Here is a 24,436-nt window from a genome sequence, read left to right on the forward strand (position 1 = left end):
TAATTGTATACAATGGTGATTTCAGTGCATCCCTGAAGTGTGAATGTTCCTGTAAAACCACCGTATGCTGGCTCTCCTCCCTGACCTCCTGTATTACATTGGACTCAGAACCGAAAGGGGCACAGGCTAGCACAGGAACGGTACACATTTTAATGTTTTCTTCTTTTTCAATCTGCATTGTATGGTAAGTTTAAACATGGCACGTATTTATCATTTAAATGCAGAAGCGTAATTGATCAAACAAAATTGCAAATATGCCATAAAGTTTAAATTGTGTTCACATTTATTATTGTTATGAAATAGTTTATGTTGATTAATGAATACGATATCTATTACATTTCAAGTTGTATCTTCATTCCTATCAAAGTAGGTTGGTTATAAAATTGTATTATCATATGTTAATACGTTTTACAGAAATGTTCCAGGCCTATGCATTGATTATTTTTTTCATATGATATTGATTTGTTAACAACAAGATGGAAACATGTAGGGGACCTTTAATTTTTTCTATTATGCCATACCGAACTTGACCAAAATATGTTCTTTCAAACATATGTGTCTTGTTCTGAGAAAACTGGGCGTAAATTGTCGTCTCAGATTAGCCTGTGCAGTCCGCACAGGCTAATCAGGGACGACACTTTCCGCCTAAACTTGATTTTCGGTAAGGAAGGACTTTCTTGAATCTAAAAATACCATAAAAGCGGAAAATGTCGTCCCTGATTAGCCTGTGCGAACTGCACAGGCTAATCTGGGACGACACTTTACGCACATGCATTAAGCCCAGTTCTCTCAGAACAAGGCTCATATAATCATACATATTGTATGCACAAAAAATGCCCCACGAGAATCATCTAACAGATTTGTATTGGTATTGTGATTCATATCAAACATGCCCGGAAAAGATCTTGGTAGTTATTCCTCAATGACGTTATTGAAACATTCAAAACATTTCCTGTCAGAAACCGATATTCTGACTTTTTCTACTTTCACAGAAACGTTTCTGGTTGACCGTTTTGCAAATTGATTAATATGATTAAAGGGACCGTCTAACAGATTTTGGAAGGTATTGAAGCCTGTTATTAAATGCTTAAAATGCTTTATATTGATAAATTTAAACATTTGAACTAAAAATCTCCAGTAAAAAAAAAACAAGAATACAATTAAAAAAAAGGAAAAAACTAACCCTCAACAGGGCTCGAACCACTGACCCCTGGATTCCTGGAATCCTGGAGTAAAATGCCTCCCGCATAGACCACTCGACCATCCACGCTCATGTTGAAAGCGGATGTATTGTTTCGCTATATAAGCAATCCTCGTAGTTTCCCAAAATATCGTTTCGCGTCGATACGACGCTTTATCTGTTGGACGGCCCCTTTAAGACTGCAGGAATCCGAGGCAATAATTCCCATTTAGCCTAAATTATAACTGGGCGGGCTACTAACACAGTTTATGTTATCTTGATTTAGTATATGGGAATAATCATATTCCTTCAATATGTCTGTCTTGTTTATCTGTAACTTCTACAATATACTTACGTTAAAGCTTTTTAAGATGGGTTTTTAGTTACTGGACAATGGCAGTTTGTGTTGAACTTACATTAGCGTTCCTTCTCATCAGTCTGCTGGTGTCCTAGAAGTGATCTATACATTTTTGAATGTTCTAGACAAAAATAATGAAATATTTTCATATTGCAATTCGTGTCTTTTTGAGCTTGTGGGTTTGACATTGAAAGTATGTAAAGCAGGTCACATTTAGTAAGAACATTTTCTTATTTCAGGTTGACATTCAACTGACAACTTCACTTAGTCTTCCTGATGGTCCATTGTATCAATACCTCTGTCGATGGCAAAGTGGAGCAGTCAAGAATGCAACTAGAGCTAGATCAAAATTCACATGCAGGATGGACAATACAAATAGTAAGAAACTATTGATATAATTTTTGCAACGAATTATCTATTCATGCATATTTGTGTAACTCATTAGCGTGTAAATAATGGGAAACAACTTCAAACGAATCTGTGGAATGCCAATAAGCAGTTGTTTCCCTGTGAATACATATATACGTTTTGGAATATTCGTGGACTTCGTGATCAAATAACTACACTTTTAAGGGACCTTTCCACGTTTTGGTAATTTGACAAAATTAAAAAAAGTTTCATATTCGCAAATGTTCGTTGTAGTTATGATATTTGTGAGTTAGAAATAATACTGAGCATTTACCATGCTCTAAAATATACATTTTATGCATCGTTTGACGATTTAAAATCCTGAAAAGTATAAAGCGTTCCAACGCGAAACGATTAAATTATTTTGAGAGTTCTGTTGTTGTCGTTATATTTTGTGACACTACGAGGATTGCTTAAATAATGTTGAGTTTTTTTTTTCTTTCTTTTATTTTATTCTTGTTTTTTCTAGAGTTATGTAGTTCCAAATTTCTAGTTATCAATATAAAGCATTTAATGACAAACTTCAATACATGTTTCTGTTTAAATGTCTCTTTAAAAGAGTGTGGGGGAGCATTGCAATTATTACAGAATAAAAACGTATAACTGTGCAAAAATAATATATATATTAAAGCCTTTGAAAAAAGAACATCGGTGTTTTGCTGAGATTATCCTTCAATTCACAAGAGTCTGAAAAAGATCCGTTATTTTTAAATACGAAAAATGAATGCTTAACATTATTAGAGATTATTCCGTTGCTATTGTGCCTGTTTAAATACATTTTCAAGCGAAAGAAGAGCCCATGGTTCTGCCTACTCACTCCTCCCTCAATCGTCCTAGATGAATACTCACGTTATTCATCATCATGTCGACCTCACTTTCTTTTCAATGCTTCCTCATTCTCTCCTCATGCTTTCCTTACTGTCCTCAATCTTCTTTCTCTCTGTCTGCCCATTTATCCTTATTTTCTTACATTCCATTTGTTTGTCCTTCTCAATTATTCATACTTCCCATTCAAGATTACAAATGTCCTCCTCACTTCCACCATACTTGAATATGTATTAAAACAGTTGATGAAATTCATATATAATAAATGTATTCCCTCCTTTTTGTGTTTACACGTGCTAAAATGGTATACGTTATTTTGATTTAAACCACAACATTATGCTAATGAACTTTTTAAAACCGTCATTATTTATTTTTTCCGAAGTTTTTTTCCCTACCTCCCCCCTCTCCGATATTTTTGCAGTTCCCTCACTTTTTGTCACTGAACGGCCCTTTATCACGGGCGCCACCTCTTCTTTGCGATGCATTGATTAATGAGCCAATGCTTCTTCCGAGGTGGCGCTAAGGACCGGATATTTGAAATTTTACGGTTAATTTTTCATGGTGAATAGGTTTTATATTGTTTGTTTTTTCAACATATTTTGCATTATTTTAAAAAATCGGGCAATTTAGTGCACTGGTAAGAGGTTGACCCTCAATGTTTGTAACAATATATATTGCCCAGACCCACTACCATACACACACATTTACCTGTTTTAGTGCTTAACGTACACCTCTTTAGCTTTTAGAGAAAATCAGTAAAATGTAAAAAAGCCTATTAAACACATTTTGTTTTTAAAACACGTTCATATATACCATTTGTACATATTAATTCTGCCTTTTCCTGATTTATTTATACGTTTACATGTATATTAGGTACAACAGTGATCCAAAATATATGTATTGCTCAAGGAAAATAACTGTGCATTATAATTCAACCGACTCGTTTGAAGTGATTTTCCATTATTTATAGACTTATTAGTTAAATTAACGTAATTATTAATTTTGACAGTCGTTTAATTGGATGGGGGGGGGGGGGGGGGGGGGAGAAACATCACTTGAAACGGAATGAGAAAAGCCCTACTGGAAATGTGCATACCTAGATGGAGCATAACATCCGCGGATAGGCCACAAAACAGGTGGAGCTGATCATCTCCGAGATGTGTTTACTCCATCCGACCATCATAATGTACTGCTCTGAAAATTTAAATACATGCCTATAATTGTTTTGTGTTGTTGTGTGTTAAACTTATTTTGTTTTAGTTACAAACAACATCCAGTTAACACTAGAGCTTGGACTCAAAGTGAATAATGCAGACAGTTTTGTTCTTCTGACTGAAGCTCCATTTCTCCTTTATTCATGTTCCAACTTTGAGAAGTAAGTTTAAGTGTATTTGTTGGTTACTTTTAACGTAAGCATATGCTTTTTTGTGTTTGTTCAGCATTTATACGTGGCTAATATGGCTAAATTGATCGTTGTCGGCTCAGATAACTTCGACACTTACGAATCGTTGTTGTTTCCATTGGTTGTTATCGGCTCAGGATCTTCTTAAAAGTACCCAGGGTACACTAAATTATAATACAATATACCCCGTTGTTCAATTACTGGTATGTAATTTAAATTGCATCATTTTAACATCTAATGCAAAAAGAAAGTGTCAATTAATTACCTAAAATTAATTAAGCACATATAGTTGGTGTAGATTATCCGTTTAAATCGGTTACAATGGCTCAAAACATATTTGATTAATGGACGGCAGTGATATAACGGAACAATATATGATCTAGGGTAAATAATGTGAAAGACACGATTGTACACTCCTGTTTTCTATTCCAAACAAGGTTACCTCGAATGCATTTCATTGTTGTTGTTTTTTTCAAAATATATTGTTCTGTGCAATGTCTGTTTATTGGTATCAAATTAGTATCATTACACAAATAGTAGCTTTAATTGCTATTAATGTACTTAAGACAGTACTTTATCTCTTTAAAGCTGATGTATGATGCCTCACAAAAAACTGTTTACTGATTAAAAGTTTATTCATAAGAATTGTGTGATACCGTTTGCAGGTGTGGGGAATGTACACTCACTGTGGGTGCGAATTGTACCTGGTGTCCAGTGAAAGGGCTGTGCCGACAAACGAGTGCAACTTGTTCGCATGCTGTCACGGTCTGTTGAATTGCTCTTTATTAAAGACACATTTTAAGGCCATGCTATATGATACTTATTTGAACTAAAATGTATACTTCATTTTCTGAAGAATGCTTAGTAACATTATTCGGCATATTTTATTAAAATCGGTTGCTATATTCAATACAGTTTGCGTTTAATATATATAGGGATTTTGGTGAACAATAGAGATGAAACGCACTTTTTTTCTGCCACAATAGTTCGAATATTAGTTCCAATACACTAATCGCAGCAAACTGTCTTGATTGTTTTTTAACAACGCTTATCAATAATTGTTATTAACAAAGACCTGGTTTGAATATCAAAAAAAAGTCATGAAGAATAACTTTGGCTATGAACTGCTTTATGCATATTAACATTTTTGAAACAGCGCAAATTATGTTTAAAACACTATTTCAATAAACATGCTCTGTAATATGATTTGGAATAAAACAGCCAATCACTACATGTATCAGCTCTGAATTCCAGTCAAGCAATCGCACGTGCCCTCAACTTGCAAACCATTATGACCAGTTATACCTACCGAGTGGAATCAATCGTTCACTGACGATCAACGTTACCAACGATGTATTAACACAATATAATGTATGTATTCTATTCATTGTTTCCTCATAAAGTTTAGATAGAGAAAACAATGGGCTCCATAATGAACTTAATTTGAAAACTATAAGAAGAAATAATTATTCAAGATGAACATGGTTTATATTGTTAATTTAGAAATGGCGATAAAAAAATCAGCTTTGGAAAGCTCGTCTGAAAAACTTATCTATTTCAGCAGTACGAACAGAGCTGCATCCTCTAACTACCAATGATAGTTTCATTCCTTTAATCACAGCAAGTACTGAATGTTATTTTAAAGAACTTTACAGCTTGGATTTTTACCCCCGGATTAGTGTTTTGATATTAAGCGTTTTAAGACCTTCCAGTGTAGTGTTTTCCATGATTCCAGAACAAACGATGAATTGGATATATATTTCGAAAGATCATTAGAACAATCATGAACATATATAAAACTAGCAGCATCAGCATCACAATTTTAATGTCATCGGCATTGAAACACCAATATTCTTTTAATAATGTATATTATGAAATTACAAGTCTTCTTTACGATATTAATTGTACTAACTGATTTGCAGAATGTAACATTTAGACTGGTTACTGATGCCGTGGGACTCAATTCGTCTTGTACTGCAACCTCCTCTCGACTGACATGCCTTGTGAATGTATCAGTGAGTATGCTTTCTTGGAAACGGCCATAATAGGCTAAAACATTTAGGTACGGCTGTATTATTTGACACGACAAGAAATGGTATTGAACTGAAATTTATAGGGGGGGGGATCGCAATTGCAGTAACAATCTTTAAAACCAAAAGGGTGCCAATAATCAATTGTATTTGTTTGGTACTTGTTTTTATGCTACCATGGATGCAAACAGTTTTTATATCAATAATTTGGAATGAACATATGATATGTATACACATAGGAAACTATTCTTCGGTAATTTGCTATATATATTCATCAAAATTGGTCTTAAACTAATGTTGGAATAGTAATGTAGTTCACTATTTCATAGCAGTTTTATCAGCTTGAATGCTACCTTGCTCATTTATCTTATTGGATTCGTATTATGCATTCGCTGGGTAAACATAGTGTTAGTTATTTGTTGAACATTTGCTGCAGGTAAATCACAGTAAAGCAAAGAATATGATTTCCATGCAGTATTCTAGTAGCGACAATGGTTGGGTGTACCTCGACGACAATCACAACAATAAAGGTGATATATTTTAACTTTTCAATGGGCAAGTAGCGTGAACGATATTTTGGTGAATTTCGTTTTTCCTACCTAAGCAAACTCAATTTCATTAAATAATACAATTCTCACGGACGAACAAATCAGAGACTTAACACCATATTCGGACAGTATACATGTCTTAGATTGTTTGTCTCTATAGTTCTATTAAAATATAGCAACCAATTCATGTAAACATTGTGCATGTATAGAGACCACTAAATGCTTGGTATTAGAATTAGGCTCGATATTCGCTAACGTTTGAATACCCATTGTCTGTCAGCAGACTGATATTTTTTTCTTTTCTAATTTCACAATTAGTTCTTGAGATGCATTGCAATACAAAATCAAAGCTCCTTTTCTCTTCTGGCTGAATTCTGCATTTTAAGCCGATAAGAAAACGTAACTCTGTATAGTATAAGTACAGTACCAGATGTAGGAGAGAGTTATCTCTATGAAAATGATAATGCAGGGCTGTAAATAGTCTAAAATACCCAATACAAAGCTTTCAAGTCCCTCGCTTGATATTTGCGAAACATAAGACCGTCCTTCGTTGACGGTAAGAATACCCAGATCCGACCAGGTTGTCGTCTCTAGCGTGATAGTCGCTAACGTTCGAACACATGGATGGGTATTCATCCTTAACTCAATATTCACATTATTTCGAATTCCAAGCAAACAGCTAGGTATTCACCCATGCTTCGCCAAAGTCAACTACCAAATACCCGGCTTGCAATTAGTCCCTGCCTCGGTACTCGCTTCCTCTCGGACTCGATATTCGCTAACATTCCAGCATCCAATACCCAGCTTGGAATTCGTCTTTGGTTCGATATTCCCTGAAGTTTAGATATCCTACTCCTAGCTGTAATGCATCCCTTGTTCGATATTCGCTAACGTTCTAGTACACATAGTCGAGGTTATTGTATGGCAAGCGGTTCGACGCATAATCTCAAGAAACTAGGTTTCTCATGAGAACCTAGGTTCTCGCTTGAAGATTGCACATGGCTGCAAGAACCCAAGTTTTCAAATGAGAACCTAGGTTTTCATGAGAACCTAGGTTCTCCTTTGAAAATCTAGGTTCTCATGAGAAACCTAGTTTCTTGGGATTATGCGCCGAACCGCTTGCCATATTATTGGATCGATACACGCAATAATTATGAATGCCATTTCCTAGCTGCCTTGATAGATTCTACTACAACTTGCAACACATATTCTCCTAGTCGACTAAGAAATAAGTAGGTACCGTCAAGGTCAAAGTCGACCACTGAGGGAAACGGTCAAACACAAGCACAAATACGGCTTGTCTGATCTCTGAACACACACTGATGAATTAAAACAAAATGACACCATTGTTACCTTAATGACACGGTTTGTAAGCAAAATAACAACTTTGTACTTTTAAAATTATTTATGGGAGTCCAATTTCAAAGTAAAAAACGGACTATGGAGGCTAAACATATATGCGATGCGGTATTAGGGCACGTTTTTATCACAGTCATTAGCGTTATTGTTTGATAAAAAGTTGCTCTTTCTTTCCTTTCTTTGATAAAGAAATCATTAAATCATGAATCTTAATTATATCGAGTTCGATTGCAATAATAAGGATTGCTATGTTTTATTATACATTTGCCAGTCACAATCTACAACTGTACCAAGTTGGCCGAGGAAGGTTGTAACTACTGTAAGGCACTTAACAGCTCCATATACAAATGTGCTTGGGACAGTTCAGCACATATCTGCAAGTACAATGACAACCGTGGGGCAAGAGAGAATGCTATATGCCCGCCTCCATTAATTAATGAGGTAGTTATGTGTCATTATAATTTTTTTATTATAGCGAACGCGCTAGGTTTATACAGACATCTCTGAGTCCGATTTGTTGAAGGATTGAGTACGTGGCGTTTTTGGCGAAAACATCGGATGATTATGAAAAATCATCTACTAACAAGTGTAATGTTATAAATGTAATTATTGATAGGGTTAAATGGAGATTTTGGAAGGGCTTTGATAATTTATATTAGAAAGCAATACTGAAATCAGATTAAATGGCAGTGGTAAGAACATGTAATTAATTTTATCTCAAATGTCCGTTGTTTGATTCAAAGCGAAGGGACTCTTAAAGGGACTTTTTTCACAGATTTGGGCATGTATTAAAGTTTATCATGAAATGCTTTACATTGAAAAATGTAAACATGGAAACTAATGAGCTCAAGAAAAAGGCAAGAATAAAATTAAAGTAACAAAAACGTAATCCTCAACATGGCTCGAGCCAATGACCCATGGAGTGAAAGTCTAGAGCTTAAATCACTCGAACATCAATGCTTAAGCAAGATATGGTGTATTTGATAATTTAATTGAGCAATTACAGTAGTGGCAGAAAATATAACGATAACAATATTACTCCAAATTATTCAATCGTTTTTTGTTTATAACTCTTTTAAATGTTGAGGATTTTTAAATCGTCCAAAGATGCATATTTAATAGATATTTTAGAAAATGATAAATAATCAGTTTTACTATTTCTTAGCAAAGATTATAACTACAGTGAAAATTTGCGAATCTGAAACATTTTTTTACAAAATTTACAATTCACCAAAATGTGAAAAGGTCCCTTAATTTATTAAAATAATTTTAATATAGTGCATGTTATATAAACTACGTTATTCGTTGAATGTATAGATTACTGTGCTCATGTTTTGCAGATTTCTCCTGAAGATGGTCCATATTTTGGTTCCATAATAACGACAATAATGGGCAGAGAGTTTGGGGTTATTGAATTTAAAGATATTGATCATACTTCAATAGTTGTGTCTGGAAAATCATGCTCATCCATGCAAGATATAAGCTTCGTGCCACCTGATGAACATGATTTTGAACTGCGTGTACGAACTGGGTAAGTATAATAACTATCTCAACCATAAAATTATATGTTGTATATGGTGAATGTCAGGTTGTAAACAAATCTCATAAACGACGACTTAATAGTCATCTTTTAAAATAATGATATGCCATTTGCTTTTTTGATAAAAGTCACTTTTTGTTAATATTTGCTTAACTATTAGGTCTTTGTCAGAATTTCATGTTTAAATAAGTAAGCAACGAATTCACAAGTGTCATCAAATTTTGAGAAAAACAAGTAAACTTATTATTTTAAGTAAATCAACTTGACATAAGTCTTTGTACACCCCTTCATCACTATTCGACTAAACGCTATGAAAGCAATTTCGAAATGATTGAACATTTTGAGGCATGTTTAGAATGAATGCCATTCGTCTTCTTTTGATGGATTTAACGACAAAGCCAAACAATAATTATAAAGCGCGCATGCACTATAGAAATTATATTTTGTTCTGAGATGCACTTCTGTTTTGAATAAGCATTTCCGGAATATATTGCAACGATTTGTTCACATATTAAAAAGCATACATATAAACGAAAAAGCGAAGTGTTAGAACAAATAAAATAATTTCTACAATGCATGCGCGCTATGTAATTTATTGTTTGGCTTTGCCGTTGCATCCATACTTCGCTGTTTTGTACGGAATACCATAAGTGCCATCGTAGTTACACATTAACATCCAGAGGGCGACAATGTGATAGTGCGATAGTACGATGGCGACAATACGATATTATGATGGCGATAATGAGATAGTACGATGGCGACCATGCGATAATACGATGACGACAGTGCGACAATACGATCGCGACAGTGCGATAGTACGATGGCGACAATGCGAAAGTGCGATAATACGTTGACGACAGTTCGACAATACGATGGCGACCGTGCGATAGTACGATGGCGACAATGCGATAATACGATGACGATAGTGCGACAATACGATGTCGAAATGCGATAATACGATGACGACAGTACGATAACGCGATAGTACGATGGCGACAATGCGATGATACTATGGCGACAGTATGATATGACTATCGAATTGTCGCCATCGTTCTATCGCGTTGTCGCATTGTCGCCATCGTACGATTGCATTGTCGCCATCGTACTATCGCGTTGTCGCCATGGTACTATCGCATTGTCGCCATCGAACTATCGCATTGTCTCCATCGTACTATCGTACTAAAGCATTGTCGCCCTCTGGATTTGTATGTGTAACCACGATGGCACTAACGGTATTCCGTAGTGTTGATACTACGTGGTTGAGATCATTGCTAAAGCAATTGAAAAGTACTCGTTTCGCTCTCATTTTGAAAACGTTAAATTCAACTTAATTTTACTTAACTGCGCACGTGTCGTTGTATTGTTTAAAACATTCAAATATTTATATACTTATAAAATATATAAAGGTGATGAATGATATTATTACGTTTACATATTGATTATATAATTCTTATAAAGGATAACGTGCAAGGCTTTCGGACCACCGTCTGTCAATAGAACTTCACTTATAATCAGCTACCAGCGTTCAATACTTGCTGCAGATTTTAAGCCCCTGATATTAAAGGTATGTAACAATAGCGTTACGTAAAGTGTTAAATTTAATAACATGTATTGGTTGCATTAGGTAGGCTCATGTATGCATCATATCAAGACTACGTACGATAATGACCAATAGCTTCAATAAACGTATGCATTATTATTACGAACACATGTGTTGTAATCTTTAAGTTAATCTTCTTTTGTAAATTGGAATGAACCAAGGTGATATAAACGGTATAAAATGCTCAATTCAACTCGAACAAATTCAATAACACGCTTTGAGTAGAATAGTAAACGATCAATAAGTCGCTTACTATACAATCTTGTCTGAGATGCTTAGTGTACTGTCGCTATTGTAATTACCATGCCCTGTATCCCATCAGAACTCTACAATAACGCGTGTCTACCCAGAATTTGGACCTAAAGCAGGTGGGACCAAGATAACCGTGTATGGGGGAAATCTTGGAATAGGGAACAGGATGCTGGATAAGTTTTATTTGGTGGATCAAGGAAAAAGCGTTGAGTTGCAGTCTTCGTCAATCTATGAAACGGGGTAAAGTATAAAATTATGAATGTGTTATGCATATATTCAAATTGAGCGTTTGTGTGTAGAACTTCACTACTAAACCTCACTATCAAAGCCACACAAAGTCCACAATTAATCCATGGAAACAGGAATAGCGGCATTTCAATGCAACTTTACTCACTGTCTTCAATAAACAACCGCACAGTAAGCAATTATGGAAAATAAATTGTATGATGCAAACGAGTGCTTTTGTATTGGTGTTGACCAATGAGTAAGCGCAAGGAAATACACTAGATTGCAGAATATAAATAAATATCATACATTATGGAATATTGTTCACACATACTAAAGATGTTCAGGATACGTAATTGTCAATGCTACAAATATGATCCATTTTAAATAAATTACCTCTATGTTAAAAAAACGAACAATATCGACACAAATCACATTCGCGCCAGAATTTATATGTTGGTTTAACATTTAAATATAAAGACGAATGTCAAAGAATTTTTTTTGCAAAATGCTTACAAGTGAAAATTCTTTGTGACATCAATAATATAAATAAATTAAATAAATAGATATATAAATTAGTGGGATGTCAAATGAAATAGCTGTCACTATTGATAAATATTACAGTTGTATTTTAAAAATTACTCATCATATTTTCAAAATGCTTTCCTTGAGATTATTACTTTATTAGATAACATAGTAAATGAAATAATCACAACTGGAATGCGGTGTTGTAAATCATCTATTTAGTTTCAGCTTATGAAAAGTTGCGGATGCTTTTTCTTTTTGCGCTTGTAAATGCCCTTAGTGTTGTGATATTTGTATCGCTTTATTAATTTCAGAGACGATTACGTTATAATTGGAACTATACCTATTCGAGCAGACGGCAGTACAATCGGCAATGCAAGTTTTTATGTAGAATTGAACGATGAATACCTGCATAATGATACAGTTTCTTTCACATTCTTGGATAACCCTGTTGTCACGGACATTTACCCAACGCACGGATATCTGAGGTTATATTTCAATACTATTTCAACTGTTGTTTCAATCGCCGTTTAAAAAAAAAGTGTTATACGTGTTCCCTACACAATGCACAAACATGTATGACATTGGTACTTAGATATACTATGTCTATGATATTATGTATGTTTTTCAGCGGAGGCACCGTGCTGACAATTACCGGTGAAAATCTCAACCATGCGAAGCTTCCAATTATATTTATCCGCGGCTACGAGCAGGTAGTTGGTTCTCAAAATATTTTTTTGAACATCATTATAGTCTAGTTCATGAAAGAGAACAATTAAACAACAAAACAGACAACCATAGTTCGTACAAGTTTAACACTTGCTGAATTATAATAACGTCATTTTTTTTCTAAATGCATGACCATATCTCAACTCGGCAAAACATACACGACATATGTTATATACAAGACGTTCGAGATGATTTAAATGAATGTATATATACCAACGATACAGTTTCATGTGAAGTTTATATCCGTTCTTTTAATCACCATATTATAAAATTAAGCAAAATATTCAACTTTTAGATATATGCGTTATGTAAGTATTGTTTTCTACGATCCATGGCATTTAGGACTCGGAACAATGCATTATCGACGATTCCTCGACGAAAGCCTTTTGCAAAGTTCCCGAGGCACCTAAAGATCTTAAACAAAAGTTAAAGACCCGGCGTCGACGGCGCGCTACTGCATGTGTTGGCTGCCAGGAAGTGGAGATAGTTGTGAAACTGGATGGTGTTGAGAGAAGTTTTACATTGAAGTACTACCACGATCCGTCATTGTCGAAATTCAACAACGGAATGAAGCTGTTTAATGAGGACCAGCATTTTTTGACGGTAGAGGTACGTCTCGGAAAAAATACGGTGAAGGCAAAAATAAGAGTTCAATGTCGATTTAGGGCTGTAAACAGCCCTTTTACAGATTGAACGAAAGAATGTTTATATAATACATTGACAACACATGTCAAATCTGCTTTCAAACTACAAGCACATTTAATTAACTATGTTGATAAATGTTTTTCTGAAGCTACTTCATGTTACGGTGACATCGCCATTTGGTCAACAGGAAATGAGCGAGATTCTTCATTCAAAGACTCGTTAAACTAATACATAATACAATAAACATGTAACAGATAACAAATATTCGCAACGGTCGCGTTTTATGTCAACAATCTTATTCTTTAACATACATTTTACTATTTTATTTAATTCTATTAGTCTGAACACATGTTTTGAGTAGCTTTTACCTTATGCCTTTGTACCGTGTCTATAATTATTGCACATTTTTACATACATAACGGACCTTGTGGCGCCTATACTACTTTTCTAACTGAGATGCAATTGGGGAGCGGGATAAACTATTCCAATTATAATTAAAACATACTACCTTTATATCATAGTAAGTGTACTAAGGGTATTTAAGCGTTATATTGCCATGGGCAATGAACAACAAAAACAGTAACTAAATTCACAAACGATATATTTTTCATTATATACATATATATATATATATATATATATATATATATATATATATATATATATATATATATATATATATATATATATATATATATATATATATATATATATATATATATATATATATATATATATATATATATATATATATATAGTTATATAAGTAAAATGTAATAATCCAGATTGTGAATAGTATATAATAAAAGTAAAAACACGTGTCTGGGATTTTAAATATATATTGATTTAGCCAACGCGTTTCGCATAGCTCATCAGGGCACAATACCTATTAAATGAAATTTAATTTGGGTTTAAATACATGTATAAAATGTTGTTCTTTTGCTAACCTAGCTGAAATATTGTTCGAAAATAGCTTATAAAATGGAAATATTTTAAATTTTGGTTCATTATGTGAACATTCATCTTAATGTTTACTTAAAGGCATCTGTCTTGTTGAGGGGTCTCGCATTTGTTGTTCATGGACAGATCGCCTATTTCTAAGTTTATCGCCAGTTTGGCCTATATAATATTGTTTGCATCCATTGCATACTAATACATAAATCACATTTTGTATATCACATGACATATTAGTTTTTATTTTGAACATTTTGCCAGTAAAATCAAAAGAATTCCCTTCAATAATATAACCACACAGGGCGCATCTAGGGTCATTACATTTGGATACTCTTGGTTCTTGAGATGAAAAGTAAGATTTGGTTAACAGACGTTTTAAATTAGGTGGCTGTCGCTTACATTTTATTATCTTCTGATTTGAAATTATTTTATTCATAACCGGGTCTGTTTGTAAAATGTCAATGTTGTTTTTTAATACGCCAAACAGTTCTTTATTTTTTGGGTTTTGTATTGAAATAAATGGAATTATATTACTCTTGTCTTTTTGTGTTGATTTTGAAAGTAATTCATGTTTAGGGATGGAACGTGCTTTTTTAATACCTGTATTTATAATAGATTGTGGATATTTTCTTTGAATAAGGGAATGCTTAAGTTCATTTAAACGTTTTAGTTTAAGTTTATCATTCGAAACTATGGTGCAGATCCGTTTCGCTAAAGTGAAAGGAATATTTATCTTTGTGTGTTTATTATGACACGAGGTAAAATTAAGATATTGTTTAGAATCAGTTTCTTTGTAAAATATATCAGTATTAATTTCAGTATTGTTTTTTATAAACAATATATCAAGAAATGGTAACTCGAGTGTGCTTGTTTGCATTGTAAACTTGATATCCGAATGTAAGTTGTTTAAAATAGTATAAAAGTTTTGAAGTTCATGGGGAATTTTTGTCCAGAAAATAAAGCAATCGTCTAGAAATCTTTTCCAAAATGTTTTTATAAAAGAAAGAAATTCATCATTATAAATTGATCCAATTCTTGCATATAGTTTTTGTTCTAAAAATCCCACTACCAATGTAGCGTATGTTGTGCCCTGATGAGCTATGCGAAACGCGTTGGCTAAATCAATATATATTTAAAATCCCAGACACGTGTTTTAACTTTTATTAAATATATATATATATATATATATATATATATATATATATATATATATATATATATATATATATATATATATATATATATATATATATATATGCTTGTAAGCGGAAAGCGTAAATAATATTTATATTGAAAAAAAACCCCGCTGCAACGCACAGTACACAAAGGAAAACTTAATTCAGTAATATTATGTGAATTTAGTGTCTTTGAGAATGAAAGTTATCTAAGTAGAGACAACTTTGCATCGTCATGAACGCTGTTTGCTTAGACTTCGAAGTTATTAAGAAAGTATTAAAGGTGAACACTTAAAAGCCTATAACCACTCACAATCAACGAATATTTCGTACAATATTCCGAAAAATAAGTCAACACAAAATAAAGCAATGTTCCTTATAGCAATAGCCAAAATAACTGCGCTAGATGTGGTCTAGTAACATAGATTTAATAAGAAAAAAATGCTCTGTTTGTTTTTGTGGGACAATATATTCAAGTTCATGTACCATGTTATTGTTCGTGTGTCGTATGAATAGATATAGTTGCAGGGAATTAACATGGACGATATTGTGCTACAAAACAATAAAAACGAGCATTTTGTATCTCGTTAAATATGTGGTACCATACCACATCTAGCGTTGAAATTTTGGCAATTGCTATAGATCATGTCAGGTACTTCTATGCAGAAATCTTTGTTCAAGCATACTTCATATAAGACGCACTCGTGATTTAATTGCTACTCATCTAAAATCACGACAATGGTTTATTTGATTTTTTTTTTATAGATTTTTGTGTTCAAATCTAACATGATCGGATTGTAATAATCTTTATTTTATCGGCAATTAATGCGAATTATATTTATCTCTTCACCGCCTATCTTTCTACAACGTACATAAACACGCACGAATAATGGACGTCACCGAGTGTTAAAATATGGCGTCATGTTCATTAATAACAAGCACAATTGTTTAATTGATATGCCCCGCCCAAAATAAAATGTGTGACTAACTGACGGACGGACTGACTGACTGACGGACAACGCCATTTCTATACGCCCCCCCCCCCCCCGCTATTGGCGGGGGATTAACAATGGAGCGAATGATGTCAGACAAACCGATGAATATAAAATAATAAATATAATTGAAATCGAATTTAAAATAAATAAACAGGTTAATCAACTAAACTTAAATAAAAAAGTCAAAAACATTTATATTTTATATAACCGTTTTATTAATTGTATAGTACACATTAATATTTGTGTTCAATCATTTTGAGCAGCAACGTTTTTTGTATGGTATTTGTTATAGCACGTTGAAAAATGTTCATGTTACTTCACAATGTACCGAAAATGGTTATTACGAGTTCTAAACATTTGGCTTGTTTATAATTATTAAGAAATACATAAAACTCACCAACAATGTTTTATGAAAACAAATGCAACGGTTTATTCAGATACACACACGTTAATCTCAAATATCGTCTAACTGTGATCGAATAGTTGGCAAAGGGCGCTTACCATAAACTATTGCTTTTGTATAGGACAAATAATGCGTTATTAAAATACATTAGGAATAGTGTGAAAACTGCAAGCTATGAAATATAAACAACTGACAATGACATTTAACGGCTGATTCCCCTACACATACCGGTAATATATATCACACTGAAACAGTTTCAATAAGCCTTATGCTTTTGATGCAATCGAGCTGAAATAAATATGTTTTAAACGTATATTGTATGTTTAAATTATTAAGGGAGACAACCTGACACTTCTGGCAACTTCAGATGTACAAATCACTATCGGAATAGAAGAATGCCGCGTTGTGGAAGTATCCAATACATTTACGAGATGCGCAGCACCAAGAAAACAACCCAAACCAGGAGTATCCGGTGCAGAGATACCTGAAGTTAACGTAAGAACACGTACACACGTTTGTAGCTCAAATATCATCACACGTACATATGTTAATAAATAAAAAATGTTAAAATTACCAAAGATAATGAATGTAACCGATTTTTAACGTATATTTTTATATTAATATTTTAAATTCAAACCCAGTTTCTTTACACAAAGTAAACATATTTAATATGAACAATTTGATTATTCTATAATATTTTCTAGCAATAACTAGCAATACACGTGTGCATACATTGCAATTTATTAGGGTTTACCATGTAGTTTTTATTATCGAGCTCTTTTTCTGTCGGCGCCAAAATATCTGTTTCATTGACGCCCAGTGTATATACGTACATGCAACCGCCCACCCGAACGTGTTCGGGCTGTACCTTCATGAATAATCATGTGGAGATCGTATGCCATGTGTTTCACACACCAACGGTGATGACCACACTTAAAAATCTTATAGTAAAATAAGATCATATTACAGCTGTCCCGATTAGCACCTCGTATTTTTTGTAATTTATTTTTAAAACAGCGTATGTACCTCATGTTTCTTATTTATACAGTGCCCATAGTTTAAAAGTCAAAAAGTCAAAGTCACCCTTAAAGGTCAAGTTTCTATGTGAGTTCTTAGTGGGAATTGTCAAGCTTGTCCTGTCTGGAACTTCATCAATGATGTATGAAATTTTAAATAATCTGCATATGTTTACCACACGATGGCAGAGAGTCACTCACACTAAGTTCAAAGGTCGTTTTATGATATCTTGCCCATTCAGTAACTTCACACTGCATGCGGTAATTGCGTAATAACTTCCCAAAATTGTCGCCATGTATAGGTGTCGTGTCGTGTTCTGGCACAAAGGTCACTGTTACACATTCAGGTCAAATTTCATATAATGCATCATATTACTTTCCAAGACTGTTAGTCCGGAAATTGCAAAAAACTGATTTATTACAAATGTTGTGTGGGACTAGAGTTTCTCGTGGAAGATAATGGTCTCTAAATAAAAGTTCAAAACCACACTTTCTCAGTATAGGTCAATGCTCCAATCTGGACATAAAAAAGCATCTGGACGCTAAGACTGCATAATTCTTTACACAATTTTGAATTAACGTTCAAGAAATATCGAACCTGTTCAGAGTATTATGCACGATGCATGTGTGTCCCGAGCTAAAAGGTAAAGATCACACTTATTTAAGGATGATTGCAGTAACAAAATCTGGGTAAGAGACTTAACATTTTACCGACCCTTTGACACAGTCTCTTAAAATGTTCAATTAACAACAGTCGACATTGGCATTGTGAAAAACCGTCTTGTAAAAACACCCATACATTATCAATGCTTTTAACAGACCTAAGAACGATGAGATTTCAGCAGTTAAAATATATACAAAAATAAAAATGGCCTTTCACAATACAAAAAGCATACGGCGAAAACTGCAGAAAGAGTAATGATTCTTGTATCCTCTTGATGTCGGATGTAAATATATCAAGATTTCTCTAATCCTTTTAATACTTATATATTCATACTTTCAAATGAAAATTAAACGAAGAGCCTCAATAGTGTATTTACGAAGGAGAGTGTTATAGTGCTTGTACTCTTGAAACTACATTATATGATGGCTAATATGAACCTTCAATACTTTCAGAAGATTTTTTCTCAATGTCTTTTTGAATGAAGGATGTTTTGTTTAAATACCATCGGTACTTAGTGAGTAATGCTTAAAAAGAAAAAGTTTCTTAAGGCAATTTCTCTATAAATCCTTAAGAGAAAATAATGGTTCTTTCCGTGTAGCCCTTGTTACACTTTCCGAGTACTGGGATGGACTTACGGAAAATTGGCGAAAAGATGACGATGCGATTATCATATGCCTACCCGTTGTGCCCATACAAACAGTTCGATAGAATGTGTTACTTATTGCTCATTTTCAGAGAAGTTGTTTTTGACTGAACACTTTGCAAAATATCAAGTCTATTTATAGTTTCTGAGAAAATAAATTCCTACAAGTGAATTCGGACACAAAGCGCCATACATAGTGTTGACGCCTTGATCAGATTTGCATAATTCAGTCTTTATTTATTTATATTGCAAGATTGAGACATGAGTCAATAACATTGGTTATCTGAATCATTATGCGAAAGTATTCCTCGTTTAGATTACCAATGTATTGTTTGCCATTAATATATATAAGCTCATGCTGCTTAACCTACATACTTCTCACTGACGCAACTGGAGTTTCGACCCGGTATTGAATTGGATTTGGCGCTCTCAAATTAGTAGACTGTACTTCACATGTAATTCTATTTGTATGTTCAAGGTCACCATTGGAAACATCAGGGCAACATTGGGCTATCTGAAGTATGAGGTCGCTGTCAAACAAGTCGCACTTATTGTAGGTGCATCCGTGGGAGCTGCTGTACTAGTAATTATTATAGGTTAGTGCGTTGCATATTGTAGTGAACAACATAAACACTATGTATCAATATAAAAATTAGATGATAATAAAATTAAAATATAAGGTGATTAGCGAATATTCATGAGTTTAGAAGTGCACCATTTAAAATGGTGAAAATTATAATTAAAGTAAATGAAATACTCCATCTTTAGATATAATCATACGTATTTACGAATACCCATAATCAAACTTGAGACTAAGAACATAGCCATAATTTAAAATGGGTGTTCATTAGTTATACATAAATTTTGTCTCAGTTTGTAATTTAACTACTCTATTGACAACGTAATAACTAAATGTCTATCTAGTGATCGTCGCTGTTTGCGTCGCAACTCGAAAAAGGAGAGCTAACACTAAAGCAAAAAGTATTCTTGTCAACAAGATGAAGAAGGAACTAAAGGATGTGGAATTAGAAGGTATGAGGTCATACAAGATCTGCTAGGTAGATATGAGAAGGATATGTGACCTCGGGTCCCGTTCACATAATGCGTCCTTTTAAATATAAATAGCTTACCCAGCCAAATTCGCGCAAATGTTGTATATGAAGTTGTTCTTAATGTGTTGAACTTATGTTCGTGTTTAAACTTTAAATGGTGATGGTTGTATCAAGGTCTAAGTAATGAATTATATAGGTGTCAAAAATGTTACTGAACCGTTGCAACGTCAACGTTATGCGAACGCAACGTTAATGATAACAAACATTGCGAAGATGGCCACATTTCGAGTTTAATGATTAAAAGATTTAAAAAGACATGATGATGATATTTTGAAATAAAAGTGTTGGAGGTAATGGATGTTTTTGTGCAACATGTAGAATCATGTGGCGTTTAAGGTGATATGTGTACGTTCAACGACGACAAAAAATCCGGTATCGTTGTCGTGTAAGTAAGAAAGAGCCTATCGGTTACACAAACTAGCGCATGTAACAAGACACGTAATAAGCCCTTATACATGTGCCTACTATCGGTACATTCGCCAGGTTTTTTATCACTTTTGTTGCATAATAATGATGTTTTACGTTACAATAATTGGTATATTCTGAGAGGAATAATATTTTCCAATAATTTATTTATTTGTTCATTCTTTATAAGTATACTAAAAAGAAATAAAACGAACTGAAAACACCAAACCTACTTGTATTCCCTGCATTAGTATCTTTTACAGACAAAATACGGGCACAGCCAGAGGAAGACCAACCAAGAATGAAAATCGATCATGAGAACGATTCTTTAAAGTAGATCCTCAAATGCCCATGCACGTGTACGATTTATGCATTCTTCTAATGTCCGCAGTTTAGCATTATATAATTAATTTGATTGATGTAATTTTGTTTGTGAATGCCAAAGATAGTGTGTTATTGTATGTGTTGTATATTATTCCACGTGGACACTTTATTTGATGTTATTATATTTCTCTGTATTATTTGATGATGCATTATTATATTTGCCAAAATTCTTTAAAAATCATGCGATGCTAGAATAGTGCGTATTATTGACATCCTTTCCCAAACCATATATTACAAGGTTTCTTTTATCTTTAAACGTTTTCATGCATTTAATCATGTAACTTATTTTAGCGTTCGATAGAATATTCTTTTTATTGCCATTCGAATAATTTTGACATTGAAAGTGAAAAAAAATCGATTGTTCTTACTAAAGAATATTGAGCAACATGTAAAATGATGCGTTATTGTAAATAGATATATTTGACGTGTATGAAATTGTTTTATTCAATATAATTTATATCAATTGCAAGTGAACACTTATTCATGTGATATACCATTTTTACAATCTATACAATACACATGCATTTTGAATTAAATATTATCTGAAACCAATGGGAATCGTATTTAAGCGAAACAAATACGTACATGTAACGTGAATTCATTTTTAGAGACACAATTTCGTGTTTTTTATGAGGTCATAATATCTGTGAAATATATATGTCGGCACAGACATTATTTGAACCGTTTTAATTCAAAGGGTACATGCATCATGTTCACACCACACTAAAAACCACATTAAACATTTAATTTATTGGCAATGTTTTAAAGTTTCGTGCTGTTTACAGATGAAATCTGCTCAATTGTGTGTCTATACAAGCCTTATTGGAACATAATTTGTATACACCGTGGTAGGACAAGTACTGAATGTTTGATGCCGAAATGCGAACAAGCCCTTCCGTTCTTGCGTTATAGCAATTGAGTAAATAACATGACGATTCGATAATACAAATCAAAGTACTGACAAGTACGGGTGTGACGATGCTTTAGAAGAGGATAGATATAAAAGCATCAATTTATGTTTATTTACATCACCACAATTGTGTAATTTTTATTGCTTGTCATTTATCCGCATCCTTAATTTTAAAAGATTTCGCATAGCTGCAGTGTACATGGACTTTTTGACAATCCACAGTTTTTGAAAAACTTTATTAAGAACAAGAGGGTTCTTGGCAGAATTGTTTCGTACCCAAAATGTTTGTATCCAAATTTTATTTCGTACCCAAAATTTTCACAAAAAAATGGATACAAACATTTTGGGTACGAAAAAATTCTGCCAAAAAAATTCTGGTACGAAAAACAATTTGGGTACGAAAAATCGAAAATAATGGGTACGAGAAAAAAATTGGGTGCGAAAAAAATGGGTTTGAAAAATAATTGGGTACGAACAATTTTGGGTACGAAAAAAAATTTGGGTACGAATTTTTTTTATTAGGAAAGATGGGGTACCTGTTACTATACCAGGGTACCCAAAATGTTATTCTTATTTATACAGAATATTTTCGGAATAATAATACAGTCATGCTTTCAGAGAAATGTCATATTTTAATTTAAAAAGTATACATGGAGCCCATATAACGAAATGTCATTTTTCCCATTACGTCGCCGAAAATTAGGGTAATAGATACTTGGTCGACTAAACTTGTTTGTTCTTTAATTTTAAATATGTCCCCACTTAAATAGGTAAGTTAATACTACTGCAAGCGATGTTGCGCTATTAAAATGTCTTCAATATACATATTTTGTGAATAACTTGTTATGGGGAACCAATAGGGATCGTGTTTGAACAAAAAATACGTAAAATTAACGTGAATTCATTTTAAGAGATACATAATCTCGTGTCACTTATACGGCCATAGAATGTGTGAAATATATATTGTCTTGAAACATATTCATTGCACTTCGTTATTAACATGTTGCTTGCAATGCACATAACCACACATATTACACATTAACCAGCTTATTTTACGCATACCACAATTTCAATGTCGGACACTTTATTTGATGATGTTGTAATCTGTATTCTTTGAAGATGTATTGTTATATGTGCCCAAATCCTATACAATTCATTCGATGCTAGAATAGTGCGTATTATTGACACTCTTTCCCAAACCATACATTGCAAAGTTTATTTTAACTTTAAACGTTTTCATGCGTATAATCATGTTATTTATTTCAGCGTTCGATATTATATTCTTGCTATTGACATTCGAATAATGTTGACATTCGACATTTAGATTTTAGAAATGAATGATGCTGACGAAGAAGGAAAGCAAACTTTGAAAATCAAAATCCTTTCATATTAAAAGTATCATAAAGTATGACGGACATATACCGGTAACCATAATAGTATTTTGTCTTTGAATTCAATCCTCCTCTAAAGTTTCAATGTAAATTCCTTATAAAATGTTCATTATCCAAGTACACATTTTTACTTTCACCATCATCAACACAGATATTTACCGTCGCAATCGTCTACAACTCCGACATTAGATTGGACTTAAATGTTTTCTATAATAATCGTTTTCCGGAGTTTTTTACGCAACGATTTCAGTCATTTGGCTGATTTTTGGTATGTGAGTCTAAATAAATTACCAACATATAAAGTGTGATATCCGTTCCTGTCTATTGCTTTGACCATGTTATGGGTCTTGGACTCACTTTTTTTCTTTTTACTAACCGTTTTCCAGAGTTTTTTTACGCAACTCTTTCAGATATTGGGCTGATTTTATGCCCCCGGTAGGTTGGCAAATAGCAGTTAGACTGTCCGTCCGTCCGGCATTTAGTTTTCCGTGTAAACATATTGACCTAATTTTTGGTGTGTTAGTCTACCTACATGACTGACAGATGAAATATGAATTTCTTTCCGGTCCTTTGATTTTTGGCAAAGTTATTGGCCTTGGACTAAGACGAACAAACATACCGGTTCAAATTAACGACGATTATCAATATCACCTGTATAATTGCTTCCAATATTATTTGTTTTTCCAGAGACGTAGATAACATTTACGTCTCTGGTTTTTCACAACTTATTAAAGACCTATGTCGTTCTGTATGCGTTG

General features: G+C 33.4%; 1 protein-coding gene across 1 annotated transcript; it reads left to right on the plus strand.

Annotated features, from left to right (window-relative positions):
* Nucleotides 1-1,792: 1,792 nt before the first annotated feature.
* LOC127860119 (plexin-2-like) lies at nucleotides 1,793-21,339 on the plus strand. Its single transcript, XM_052397955.1, has 17 exons — nucleotides 1,793-1,916; nucleotides 4,032-4,146; nucleotides 4,839-4,938; nucleotides 5,428-5,544; nucleotides 6,096-6,188; nucleotides 6,640-6,733; nucleotides 8,382-8,551; nucleotides 9,451-9,641; nucleotides 11,109-11,214; nucleotides 11,573-11,742; nucleotides 12,567-12,740; nucleotides 12,884-12,965; nucleotides 13,324-13,590; nucleotides 17,490-17,648; nucleotides 19,955-20,072; nucleotides 20,401-20,508; nucleotides 21,257-21,339. Exons 1-17 carry the CDS (start codon nucleotides 1,901-1,903, stop codon nucleotides 21,328-21,330), a joined length of 2,154 nt encoding a protein of 717 aa, XP_052253915.1. The 5' UTR covers nucleotides 1,793-1,900; the 3' UTR covers nucleotides 21,331-21,339.
* Nucleotides 21,340-24,436: the final 3,097 nt, after the last annotated feature.

This window comes from Dreissena polymorpha, chromosome 1 (genome assembly GCF_020536995.1).
Source record: "Dreissena polymorpha isolate Duluth1 chromosome 1, UMN_Dpol_1.0, whole genome shotgun sequence".
Lineage (NCBI taxonomy): Eukaryota > Metazoa > Mollusca > Bivalvia > Myida > Dreissenidae > Dreissena > Dreissena polymorpha.